Here is a 13,137-nt window from a genome sequence, read left to right as displayed (position 1 = left end):
TCTGGGAAACCATCGTAGAGTATTTCTGGGGCCCTGCTAAAATGATTGTTTCAATTTGACTTTGGTCTGTGCCTCATCAAAGATGATCTTTTTACAGGTGTTGCTGCTCAGATAGGGGATGTGGAAAGCCTGTTTCAAAGCCAGAAGGCTTTACTAAGCTTTTTTTTCTGGCTAGGGTTTTCCTGTTTTGAACTTGAACTTCACATGACTATAGTGTAAGCACAAAAACAGAAGGGGAAAAAAAAACCTCAGCGAAGAAGATCAAGTTTAATTTTTCTCATGTTTAATGCACTTGATAAAATGGTTAGCAAGATGGTTACGTCTGTTATGCCTGATGGTCTCTGGTTCACATTGCAACGGGACATCTGGATTGCACATCTTACTGCGCATCTGGTTTTGCTTTGCTGCTCTGAAAATGGTGCTTTTTGCTTCGGTTTCTGCTGGAAGGAAAAGCTGCCCCCACCCAGCCCAGAGTCGGTTTCAGTTGAATGCGATCTCATTTGTCACTTCTCCAACTCAGGCCTAATATAGAGAAATGTGCGGTGTGGCTTTCCCCCACTGGTGGAGTTGGCCAAGATAAGATCTACTGCCGATTATGGAGCTGGGTTTCTATCAGGGTTCCACTTTGAAATCAGCTTGTTGGGTGTCTTCCCAGAAACACTTAGTGAAGTCTATGGATGATTAGTACCCTATAAAAGGTTTTTATTACATGCCATCTTCTCCTTCCCTCTCTTGCAGTGTGTGCTGTATTTATGGAGTTTAAAGATAAATCATCCCAAAACATTGTTCCTCCTTCGAGGGAACCATGAGTGCAGGCACCTCACAGAATACTTCACGTTTAAGCAGGAGTGTAAGTATATCCAGATCTCAGCAGTGTAAGGGTTTAAATGTGTTAGCTTTGTTGTAGCCAGGCAAGGCTCTTAATTTTTGTGCCTGCCATGGGTGATACTGGCTAGCTCTCAAAAATGGATCTGTACCAACCTGTTGTCTTTTTCCCTGCATGCATAGCTTTTCTCCTAGCACATTGTTTCAGCTCCTGCTAAAAAGCAGCAATGTAAGTCCTGTGAAGTACCGAGTGCATGTTGATGTGGCCTTCTGGCAACAAAGAACGAACGTGGATGGCAGAAATGCGAGCACATCTCCTTGTCTTGCTGACAAGCCAGTTGCAGGCACCCCCTACTCCCCCCCCCTCCGACTTTCAGGCCCAGCAACATATAATTACTGCCAAATGACTTTCAGCTCCAGATTGTGCAGCTGGGATCAGTGATTACAATTGGAAGCAAATAAAGGATTTGTTCCTCAGTGTTTGCACTAGGGAGAATCATTACCTTTAAGATCATTTTAGATTAGTTAAAGATAGTTTCACGCAGCATTTACATATTTTTAAACTAACGCTGATGTAAGGTTGGGGAATGACCCCTCTCCCCTGAGAATGACAGACATTCCTCCAAGCAATAAAAGAGGTATACACCAGCAATGTGCTGTTCTCTCCTAGAGAATAGTTGCTCAAGGACCCGACCTCAAGGAATAGTTATTGGCAAGGCACAAGTCCAGTCTTTAGCCCTTCAGCTCTGGATGCTGCAGGACAGGGTGAGGCTGAAAAGTATTGAGATAATGACATCTGTTTACTCAGAAATGGGTTGAAAAACATCAGCCAGCTCTCTGCTGGATACTGTAGTCATCAGATGGTGGTAGATGAGCTCCCATTGAGCTGGGCTCAATTTGAACCAGAGAGCCAGAGGTAGTAGATTTTCCTCTTTGGAAAACAGAAGATACTGCCATTCCCCTTCCTGTGTAGTAGCATGTAGCTGAAGAAACCTTTTAGTATCTCTGAAATAAAGGTGGAGGAAAGGTGAACTTCCCATTCATGTGCTTTTTTTTGTAAACAAAGACATGTTTTATAGTAGTCACAGGGCTTTCTTGACAATCTGGCTGTGATAACATATTGCTGCCCTGTGAAGGGATTGCAGGTGCAAGAAGACCTCAGGATTCCTTTGAGGTGTGGTGATCTCGGATCCTGCTGTCTGTTTTAACAGGGAATATGGAGGGACATTCTGAACATGTTTGGAGGCTTGTTGTAAGAGCTAAGCCACTTTTGGGAAGGCCATGTTATCTCTGTTCAATTTTTTGGAACATCTTCACCTCTGTTAAGATGAGGCATCTAGCTGAGATTGTGGTTGCTTGTAGCCCTGAAAGATCCTGTGTAAAGATTCGTTTAACTGTAGGCATCTTGGTCAAATTCTAGCAGACTCAAAGCACTTGTGTCCAACTGAAAAGGCAATTCCTATCTTAAATGGTTGTGTAATATTGCTGTGCCAAATTAAACAGCTGCTGCATTTCCCAGTGTATAATCTGCATAGCAGCTGAGTTTAGTAAGATTCTTTGAGTCTAGAGGTGTGGTATGAATGTAGGAAAGCAATGTGATGTTTTTTATTAGTACCCCAAGTTTTCTATTACAGTGGCAAGCACTTAGCCTCTATTCTGTGTTGACCTCAGTACAGGTATACTAGAAAATAGCTTGAGGTGAGAGTGGTATTCTTGGCAGCATCCAGATTATTGTGAAACCTTTTTTTCTAATGTCCAATGAACATTTTTAAGGCAGTATTTTCACTAATGCATAGGTGCAAAGCTCAACTTAATAGGTCATAGGAGTAGAGTTTCCTTGTAACCTTAGGTGTTAGGCTCCTGGAACTTACTTATTGGTGCTTTGGCTGATCAAAGCTTTGCCTAGTGGTTCTTATACCATCGGCGTTGGGATGCATGAATGACTCCTCCCCGCTGCCCCCTAAAAAGAAATTAAAAAACAAAAAAATCTGGAAGAAGCTCTTCTTCCAGAGTGAGCAGTCTTTGTTGTGTAAATGAATTCAGTTCTTCCCTCTCTTCCTTCCCCCCCCCCCCCCCCCGACACCTTTTCAGGTCGAATCAAGTATTCAGAGCGAGTGTATGATGCATGTATGGATACATTTGACTGTCTTCCTCTTGCTGCCCTCCTAAACCAGCAGTTTCTGTGTGTTCATGGAGGACTGTCTCCAGAAATCACATGTCTAGATGACATTAGGAAAGTAAGTAATCTCTGTGGTCCTTTCACGCTTCAGGGTATGTGGGCAGTTGGTACCGGGATTCAGTTCCTTTGTGTATCCACTTTGTCAGCCCAGGTTTGCAGATGCAGTAAAGCGCTGGCTTTTCCTGCAGTGGTTAAGAGGGAGAGCATAGTTTACAATTAATAGTGTAAACTAGTTAATGGCAACTGTCTAATAGCATTTCCCAGCTCGGAGTATGCCAAGTTGAGTAAATGCTTGGAGGAGAGGCACTTTTCCTGATTAATGCAATGGAGTTTCAGGTTGCGGCTCGTGTGTTCTGCGTGCCCACACTGTAGGTCTCTTCTGAAGATTTGGAGAGTGAAGCGAAAAGGGAAGGCAAAAAAGACTCCACTGTCATGATAGTGAGACTAGGAGGATTAATCCTTCTTGGGGAAAAATAACCACAGCTCTAATCTCCCATTTAAAATAGCCTGTCTCCAAACTGTGGGGTTATAAGCTTGTGTGTTACTAAGCCATTGCAGCTTTCACCAGCCTTGTCCTGATTTTGTGTACGTTTTTCAGTTAGACAGGTTTAAGGAGCCTCCAGCCTTTGGTCCAATGTGTGACCTACTCTGGTCTGATCCATCAGAAGATTATGGTAATGAGAAGACGCTGGAGCATTTCACCCACAACACTGTTCGAGGCTGCTCCTATTTCTACAGGTGAGCAGCGTTCCAGGGAGCTCCAGTGGACCAGAGCTTTTTGTCTCGTCTTAGGCTATGGTGTATGGGGAGCTGAAGTGTTGTTCAGATCACTCTGTGGGACTTTACAGTGTACCTGGCTGTGCAATAGTCTTCAGTTGGCTCAAATGCACAAAATCTTGTTTGTTTTCTTCTGCTATAATATTGAGCTTTCTTTGGACAAGTTGCTTTATGAAATTGTGATATCGGACAGCAGCAAGACTTCTGCTAGCTGGCAGAGTGCCTTTTGAGAGGTTTTCAGGCATTGGACAGTACCAGGAGCTCTAGGAAATAATCCTTTCTGGTCCAAAAGAGAAGCATTTGTGCTGACAGACTACTTGTAGCCTGGCTGATAGGGAGGATTTGGCACCAGGGGTCTGGTTAACAGAATGCTTTGCAATTAATTTTTGAATGATGTAATGCATACTGGCCTTGTTTAGCGATGCTGGACACAAATCGAATGGATGCAGCAAGTGGCTTGTTTCTGAAACCAAGACCACGGGTGCTAGCTGTTCTCCTTTGCTGCATGCTAATGTGTGTTTGATTTTTGTTTTCCAGTTATCCTGCAGTTTGTGAATTTTTGCAGAACAATAGTTTGTTATCTGTAATCCGAGCTCATGAAGCCCAGGACGCTGGGTAAGTGCTGCAGTCTGATAGCTGAGCAGGCTCCTTCTGTATTCGTGCTATCCTTAGCAAGACTAGTATGTTAACGCTTGACCTGCTTTTCAGGTACCGAATGTACAGGAAGAGCCAGACAACAGGCTTTCCGTCATTAATCACAATCTTCTCTGCACCAAATTATCTAGATGTCTATAACAACAAGGGTAAGGCTGGCAGGGCCAGGTCTCTACTGTTGTTTGCGTGTCAGTGCTGTCTTCACGCTCTTAGGAAATCCCTCTCTATCTTCCCTTGCCTTGCCCACTCTGCCCTCTCCTCTAGTTGCATTCTTATGCATGGAATGAAAAAGAGCTTTATATGCTAAACTGATGGCAGCTGGGGAGCTGGAAGTGACTGGGTTCTCTGACTCAAAGACTTAATGTATTACTGTTGCAATTAGCTGTCAAGTTATAAAGCCTAGAATAATGCTTTCATTTCCAGCCACATGACAACTGAGCACTATTGATGAGTGCTGCCATAAAAGAGAAGCTGCTTTTTTTTAGCAAGCTTTTATAACTTCACTCTGCCCCTTCACTCTGCCGTTAATGCCAAATGTGTACTACGGGGAACTTTCCTCAAATGTTTTCTTCCCTTCACTTTGGATCTTGGCCCTGCATTCCTCGCTTCTGATTTGCACAAATTTTAATAGCTTTATTAAATTGACCTTCATTGTTATGATGAGCTTTTGTGAAACAAGGTAATGGGTAAACAGAAAAATTTTGCTTAAGCCTTCGAATTTTGGAGAACCGGTAACTTGATCCTGTATGAGTACAGACTTGTCGCTATTGATTAATGAAGTTGTGTTAGTGCAGGTATGACTCCCTGAAGTTGACGGTGCCTACGGGCGTGTGTTGTCTTTCCTTGTTCTCTCCTAGCTGCTGTACTGAAATATGAAAACAATGTCATGAACATCAGGCAGTTCAACTGTTCCCCTCATCCGTACTGGCTTCCAAACTTTATGGATGTCTTCACATGGTCTTTGCCTTTTGTAGGGGAAAAGGGTAAGAGATGTTTGGATTTTTATTTCAGTTGCCCAGTGGCTGGTCATAGTACACCAAGTGTTTAAAAACCTGTCCCACAGGCTATTAAATGTTTGCAAACCAAAAGTCTGGCGTTGGAAGACAGTGTTATAACTCATTAATATCTAATAGCACTAGAAAGCAACTCAGGTTCAAGGAGATCTGCTGTATAGCGCTGCATAAAGTTCTTAGGAAAATAGCTGTTGATACCTGTTTTAGAAGCATTTATCTTTACCAGTAAAACTCCATTCTTGCTACCTTTGCATTGCTCATGGAGCAATCTTGGGTACTGTAGCCTCAGCTCAGAATTTGGTGACATTTCCCTTGCTCCTGGTATACTACAGAGAAATTAAAATTTGATGTTGGCTTGTAGCTCATCAAAAATAAAGCATTCACTTCAATTTAGAGGAAGGCTTCACTTTGAAGAAGGTGAGGCTGCTTAAAATACAATCAAGACTTTGCCTCAATTTTCAACAAAAGGATTTTTACTTCTCATGGTGTGTTTTAAGTTCCACCCCACGTTGGATCTTTTGAAGGTGGCTTGAAAGTCTAAAGGGCTTCGACATTGTGGAACCCAAGGTTGAATTCCCTACAGATTTGACATTCTTGGAGCCAGATGGCATGTTGTGCAGATTTGGGGTGAGGAGGGTAGGACCTTCAGTGAGGCCAGGCTGTTCTGCAAGAATATTGGCATCCCACTCCCCCGTCTGTTTCATCTGCAATGTGCTTGGACTGCATCCACCTCCTTGGCAGAAGGTGTAAAGTATGTAGTCTGCCCTGGGTACTGCTGCGAGGTACCAGCAGTGCACAGCTATAAAGTGTCTTTGGGTTTCCACTTCCAGAGTATGAATGACCTTGAAATCACTTGCCTGTCCAGCTCGTCCTCCAAATACCTCCGTTTGCCAAGCGTGCGCACCAGGCCTCTCTAATCTTCCTGTCTGTACTTCTTGCAGTCACAGAAATGCTCGTTAACATCCTCAACATATGCTCCGATGATGAGTTGATTTCAGATGGTGATGAGACATTGGAAGGTAACAAATGCTATTACAATTGAGCTGGTAACAGTGGGGGTGAAGGTGGGGAAAGGTCTATGATGCTAGCTCAAGAGTGAGCAGCATCTGATTTATAGCTGGATGCCCAGCCAGGGTCTCCAGTTTGTCTAACCCTCGTGTAGTTATGGGTAGGATATGGGTTTTTTTTCCCTGTGAAATTTAGTTATATTCACTGCAACAGCCACTTCTTGCCAGCTGCTCTGGAGAATGGTTTCCTGCTACTTACAGAGACTGCTCCCAAGTTTTTTTTTCCCCTGCTCAAAATTATTTGCACCAAAATATTTACCTAGTCTTCTCTTCTGTTGCTCTGCAGTGTTGAGCCTAAGCTACAGCATCTGAGCACTGAACTCCTGGGTTAGGTGGCTTCTCATATTGTCCTGAAAAATAGAATGCTTTTTTTTTTTTTTTTTTTTTTTTTTTTTGCCTTGATTTTAAGCTATGCATAAGGAGGTAAAACAGTTACGATGTTGATCTGCAGCTCTGATATCAGAGAGGAATTGCTTGTCATTGATTGACTCTGCACCTGAACTTCTACTAGGTCCCCACCTCGCTTTTCAAGTGAGCGTGCTGTCAAAGTGAGGTGGGGACCTAGTGGAAATTCAGGCACAGAAGTGGGGCTTATAGCTAGAAGTGGGAATGTGAGCATGAGTGCACAGGCGGGGGGGGCATCACGGGGCTACTGGGGAGCTGCTGATACAGATCCTTATAGAATGGAGTAAAATATGTCCAGCACAGAAGCAGAACACCATTGTGGTATAACAAGGTGCCGCTTCGATCAACAGGTTGAGACTTTAACCCGCTTTTCCCATTGCATTTCGTTTTTTTTTTTTTCTTTCTCCCTCCCATGAAAATTAAATTTGTTTCTTCTATCTCTGTCTTCATCTACTTGTTTCTTGGTGTCTCCTCTCCCTGAAGATCACTACATTTCAAGCTATCAGAAAGGTACCCAGCTAGACTTTGCTACAAGCTTAATTTTCACTGCCTGTGCCACCAGATTCCTTGGAGTGGATTTGAATAGCTGACTAGTTGGGCAGTCTCTTCATCCCCTTTCAGTTTTAACATAAGCGCCGTGTGTTTTTAACCCTTCTGCGTTCCTCCAGGAACTTGAGAAACGGGGTCACGTTTCTATCTGATTTCTGAATGCAGCCACCTAGTGCATGGCTGAGCCATCGGTGCATGTTAGACCTCCGGTTTGGCTTGTACTGTTCTAATGTGTAGTTGGGCCATTTGAAGAATCTCAGCTGAGAGGAGATGTATTTGTTACCTCTTTTACTTTATTTTGTTTGTTTTCAGTTACCCTCCATGCTTTTCTTTCATGTTTGGTCTATATGGTAGAAGGGGAGTTCACATAACTCACTCTGTGTTTGTGTGGGGTCAAAGCAGAGTTGCAAGGCTCCAGCCAGCCGTTCACTGCGCGTGTTGGATGCCAAAGCTGATGCTTGTGTGACACTCTTCCCCGCGGCGAGCACAGCCTGGTGTTCTGCGATGTTCATCAGCAGTCAGATTCGTCAGTGTTCTGCCTTGCAAAACTGTGTCTACATGGCTGAGTCATTTGTGTTACATCCTGTGTAGTGTGATCAAACCTGGTGAGCTTCAAACGAGAACTATCTGATCTGTTTCCTTTGGTGGTTCTACTCTCCTTAGACTTTTAAATCCGTGTGTCATCTTGTTGGTGTTGCCCTTCTCACTGCCATCCTGACCGTCATTCTCTCAGCACTGTTCTCTCGAGAGTGTAGCTGTGAATCTGTAAACCATGACTTCTTTCCTGGAGTCAGACAGGTGCTTCATACTGACATTACCTGTGCCTTGAAAGCAGGGCAGAAAACCTTTCACATGCTGGTATTTTTTTTTCCTCTCTCTAAGGTGGGACAACAGTCCGTAAGGAGATCATCAGGAATAAGATTAGAGCCATTGGGAAGATGGCACGTGTTTTCTCAGTTCTTCGGTAAGGAAGCAGCTTGGGATTCCGCGTCCAGGTTTCATTTGTGTTCTGGGTAACGAGACATTTGTCAGCTGCTCTCATGGGTCTACGAAAGCACAGGCAGGCAGTGTCCTGCTGGAGAAATTCCTACAAGACTGTTACTCCAGAGTGGATGGCGAAGGCTTGAGATAGTTGTTTCTATGCAGCGTGGCGCCACGTTGCAGGTGTCTGACTTTTTCTCTCTGAAACCTTTGTGTCTCCAGTGCTGGTACCTTTGCCAGCAGAAACACTGCTGATGTTTATCCCTGAACTTTCCCTTTCCAGACTGGGATGCATTTGCTGTGGTATAGCTCTGATGTGTGTTAGCTTAGGAAGCAGAGCTCCCAAATTTGAGGCAGGATTCTGCTTGGCGTCCAACGGATCGGGGTGGACTATCTGTCATCAGCCCAGGGCAGAGTGCAGTTTCCGTGCCGCTCATCCCTGGTGGCCTTGTAGGGACCTGCCTGAGCATTGCACTGATGTCGCAGTAACCGGTTGCCTTGTCTCCCCTTTGCAGGGAGGAGAGCGAGAGCGTGCTGACCCTCAAAGGCCTGACCCCCACAGGTACACTGCCCCTGGGAGTGCTCTCAGGGGGGAGGCAGACCCTGCAGACTGGTGAGTACAGAAGATCCTCCTCTCCGCAGTTTTATAGCTGGCCCTCAGCTGCCCCCACAAACCCCTAGGTCAATGCTTGTAGGCCCGCTTCAAAGTGCCAGGGGAGCTGAGAGAGGTGGTACTGGCCCATGGGGAAGGATCGAAAAGTAGAAAAGAGTAGAAAACCTAGGTGGGGATGTGGGGAGCATCCCAAGATGTCTCCGTATGCGCTCCAGGAGGGGAATACAAGGAAGAACAGAGAATGAACAACTCAAAACATGTGTATTGCTTTATTCTGTTTCTGTAGTAATTTTTATGATTTATCTCCCTGCTAACTTTGCATCAGAGGAGGCTCAGCTCTCTGCTGCTATTGTGTGATAACGTATACACAAATGTATGAGTAATAATGCCTGCTTTTGTTTGTTCTTCATTAAACTAAATCCCTCTGATTTTGACCGTATGAAGTCAAACAGAGGAAGCTTAGATTTAGTTGGAGTAACAAGATTCTTCTTCCAGGCCTGTATGTTTCATATCAAGGCTTCTCTAGGCCCCATGGTTTTGATCTGGTTTTGGAGGTTTCTTCCCTGTGCTTTTTGGCAGATACTTTGCTCCCTCCCTCCCTCACCGGCCAACTGGTCTGTCTTATTAGTGTGCTGAGAGCAGGACTGAGCTAGTGATCTGCGTGCTTTAAACTCACAGGGCAGGGAGATTGGCTGATGGTCAGGGAATGAGTTATCACAGTAACATGTGTCCCCAGAGGGAATCCTGTAATCTAGTGTTTTAATCCTTTCCTGCCGCCAGCCTTTGAATGCTGGCATCTGCCCAGCCTGCTTCCCCTTCCTATCAGTGCTGGGTAATTTCCTGAGGGCTCAAAGAGGGCTTGTTCTGGGATTGCCTTGCCTTAATTAAATAGTTCAGAAGTGAGAAACATGTAAATATTGCTATGCATTCCTGGGGGCGGGGAGGATGTGGTATCGCTCCCAAACTCATAGGTTTCTTTGCCCACAGAGGAGGAGGAATTTTTCTTTTATAGAAACCACGATGGTTTCTGCTGCCCCAGTTCTGCTGCAGGGAGAGAACAGAGTCTGAGTGGGAAGCTGGGTGTCACAGCTCAGCTCAAGGCACCGAGCTTGGTCTCAGTGCCACAGCTTTGCCGCTTAGCTGATAGCGTAGGGAGCTGGTCATGCTTCTGACACGCTCCTGCACCTTCCCCTCTTATGGGATTCCTCGGCACCGTCTGAAGGGTAGGAGGCAGCTTCCCCAAGGCAAAGGAAGCTGAGATTTGTGTCTCCTGTGGATAGGACAAACAAGCTGGACCTTTACTGCTGCTTTACCAGATCCTGTCTCCTGCCCTCCCTCCAGTGGCTGCAGACCCTCCAGCTCCCGCTGCTCCCGGCACCCAGTCCTCCCCTGTACAGCACCCTGCTTTTCGTGCCCTTCTCATGCTCCTCTCCTGATCGTACCTTGTTCTCTCACCCTTCCCGTTTCGCACATCCCTTCACACCGCGCCATGTACTTGGAACAGCCTCCAATTAACATGCGTGCTCTCCTCCAGCAGCCGTGCTGCAAGCCCGTCTGTTCAGTGCCAGGCGCTAGGGAGGGGTGGGTGCCCCTCTCTGCGGGCGTCTGCGCGAGGCCTGGGGAGGGAGAGCTCGCAGAGCATCAGCGCGGAGAGACCGAGCTTCGGTCAGCAGCGTCAGGACCCCGTCTGTCTCTGCCAACCTTTCGTAGCAGAGCTTGGCAGAATGAACTGAATAACGTTACCAGATCTGGAGCAAAGATGTTCACCCACCACTCTGCTTGTCCTCTCAAGGACCACGTGGCCTTCGTGTTGTGCCCAAAGCAGAAGCTGCGGCTTTCGGAGGCTAAAAGCGGAGGGGTCTATTCTAGTGACAGGCCTCCCTCCGAGAAGTGCCAGCTTCCAGATGTTGAGGCAGGGACTCCCAGAGCTTCAACAGCCGCTGCAGCAGGTTCAGAAAGGGGGATGCTGCTTAGCTTTATGGTGCCTTGTTGCCTGGTAACACTTTTAAGGGGCGGAGTTGAAGCCAAAGTGGATTTGAAGCATCAGCCTGTTTTTTGTTATAATTCAAGTCCTCAGGAGCCGAGCAGCTGGGTCGCTGCCGCTCTGCGCTCCCCCCCCAGAGAACAAGCTGCCCTCCTGGTTTCCCCTGCTCCAAAATGTCAGCCTGTCACTGGGGGTCGGTTTCTTTACATGGCCCTGGAGGTTGGCCACAGGCAGGACTTTGCTCTGCGGTGCCACCGGTAGTGAATTCCACATAATTTACCTTTAGAAGACAGTCAGGTGTCCCAGGGCCACCAAACCAGCAGCAGTGGGAGAGAGCATGAAATGTGGGCTGTAAACACTGATGGAAACCCATCACCCGTAGTCTAACGCCTGCCTTGTCAGTGGACGTGTGCACCCAGACCCTCGGTGCATGCAGGGGAAGGCCAGCTCTGTGCTTTTGTGTTTCTTTCCATTGGATTTATCTGTGTGACAAGTACAGCAAACCTGAAGGAAGGAGACTCTCCGGCGTTGGTGCTCAGCAGACATTCAAAGCTGAGCGAGTCCCCTTTCAGCCTGTCTCAAGCTCCTGTCACTTTTTCCTCTGCCAGTCGGTTTTGATCATAGTCTTCACTGGGTGGGGAGGCTGCGGGCTCTGCGTTAGCAGCAATGATGTTAGATCACTCACTGTCACTCTTTTTTTCTGTCTTCATTTTTGCATGCCACTGTTCTTCTGTATTACAGCCACAGTAGAAGCGGTAGAGGCACGGGAAGGTATGGCTAGAACCCTGCGAGAGACTCGAATCATCTGTGTGTGTGTGTGCGCGCGCGCTAATTTTAAAGAGCTTTATCAGCCGTATGGAAGCTTTTTACTCTTGCATCACCAGAAGTGGGGGAGGATGGGTCCCTGCTGGGAAGCAAAAAATACGCAGTGGGCTGGTTGAGCCTGTTTTAGCCTTAATGTGAATGTGGGGGTGCTACCTTGCAAGAACTTTGTTTGGAGGCTGCTCTGTCTCTAGAGCAGTCTGTGTTTTCGTGTCTCAAGTCCTTAATGTTCAGGTCCTACAATCTGATCTTGGGTGCCTCGCGGCTGAGTTTATCCGCTGGATAACTTGATCCTGTGAAGGCTGCCAGAACGCTGGGTCAAAATCATCTAGGAAGCAGCTGACTTTGCGTCTCTGATGTAATCTTTGCCTTCCCCACAGGTGGGCCAAGATGGTCACAGTATAGAGAAGCCATATTCTCCATGCAGTTCGTGTAGAAGTACCAGATTCATAAAGTTACTGTCTGAGGAGTTCATTTTCTCCCGGATAGCACCATTCAACTGCTGATGAATGGGACCACACATTTGTTTATAGAGATTTTTGATTGCCAACGGAAGTTCGTTTGTAAAACACCCAAGTCCTTGTAAAAAAAAAAAAAAAAAAAAAAAGACTTGGAGCAAAACCTTTTTTCTTAAATTATCTATAATATGAGAGTTAAGCATTTGGTCTATATTATTTCTGCAAGGACTTTGTACTCAGCCTCATAATAATGAAACAGATACACACACCCTTGGTGGGATTTCATTGCTCGTGAGGCTTCTTGTGCACCTCCTGGTCATGCAAGATGAAGTTGCATTTGTGATCCAAGGACTAGCTGTTTCTCTCTTGTGGTGTTGCAGTGTGTGGTTTGTGTTGAAGTTAATGCCTTGTGGTGGTGTCTTCACTGTTTTTTTTTTTAGTATCATGTTTTTCAGCTCTGAAAGTTTCCCGAGATTTCACTGTTTGGGGACCTTGAGCACTTGTCTGGCCTTCAAGTTCTTCCTCCTAAATGGTATTAAAAGAGAAACCATTAGGGAGCAGAGCAAGTAACTCACTGGGGGTCCTGGCGAGCCAGTCTGGGTCCCAGACGTTGCTGCTGTAAACTACTGCAGTTCAGCCTCCCAGCTGCACTCTGATATTCACATAAGCTGATAATGATGAAAATCACCCACGGACCCATCTCTTGACTCCCTTAGCCAGACACGTGCTTTTTGTTGCCCTGACTTTGTTCTGTAAATGTCTGTCGTGTGCTAAAGGGCTCCTGTTCAGGAATCCGTGGCTCAGACTAAT

General features: G+C 46.0%; 1 protein-coding gene across 5 annotated transcripts in view; it reads left to right on the top strand.

Moving 5' to 3' along the window:
* PPP3CC (protein phosphatase 3 catalytic subunit gamma) overlaps positions 1-13,137 on the top strand; it is a 41,696-nt gene that overhangs the window by 24,209 nt on the left and 4,350 nt on the right. For 2 of the 5 annotated variants that reach the window (XM_064497791.1, XM_064497789.1), the window contains exons 4-14: positions 739-850; positions 2,917-3,062; positions 3,603-3,742; positions 4,319-4,396; positions 4,490-4,584; positions 5,293-5,418; positions 6,390-6,467; positions 7,404-7,430; positions 8,352-8,433; positions 8,966-9,063; positions 11,789-11,818. In XM_064497791.1, coding sequence (XP_064353861.1) covers positions 739-850; positions 2,917-3,062; positions 3,603-3,742; positions 4,319-4,396; positions 4,490-4,584; positions 5,293-5,418; positions 6,390-6,467; positions 7,404-7,430; positions 8,352-8,433; positions 8,966-9,063; positions 11,789-11,818 — 1,012 coding nt within the window. The remainder of the gene's footprint in view (positions 1-738; positions 851-2,916; positions 3,063-3,602; positions 3,743-4,318; positions 4,397-4,489; positions 4,585-5,292; positions 5,419-6,389; positions 6,468-7,403; positions 7,431-8,351; positions 8,434-8,965; positions 9,064-11,788; positions 11,819-13,137) is intronic. The other 3 variants (XM_064497786.1, XM_064497788.1, XM_064497790.1) reach the window with 3 other exon arrangements.

The sequence above is a fragment of the Dromaius novaehollandiae genome, chromosome 26 (assembly GCF_036370855.1).
Source record: "Dromaius novaehollandiae isolate bDroNov1 chromosome 26, bDroNov1.hap1, whole genome shotgun sequence".
NCBI classification, from domain to species: domain Eukaryota; kingdom Metazoa; phylum Chordata; class Aves; order Casuariiformes; family Dromaiidae; genus Dromaius; species Dromaius novaehollandiae.
This window is presented reverse-complemented; position numbering and strand designations above follow the sequence as displayed.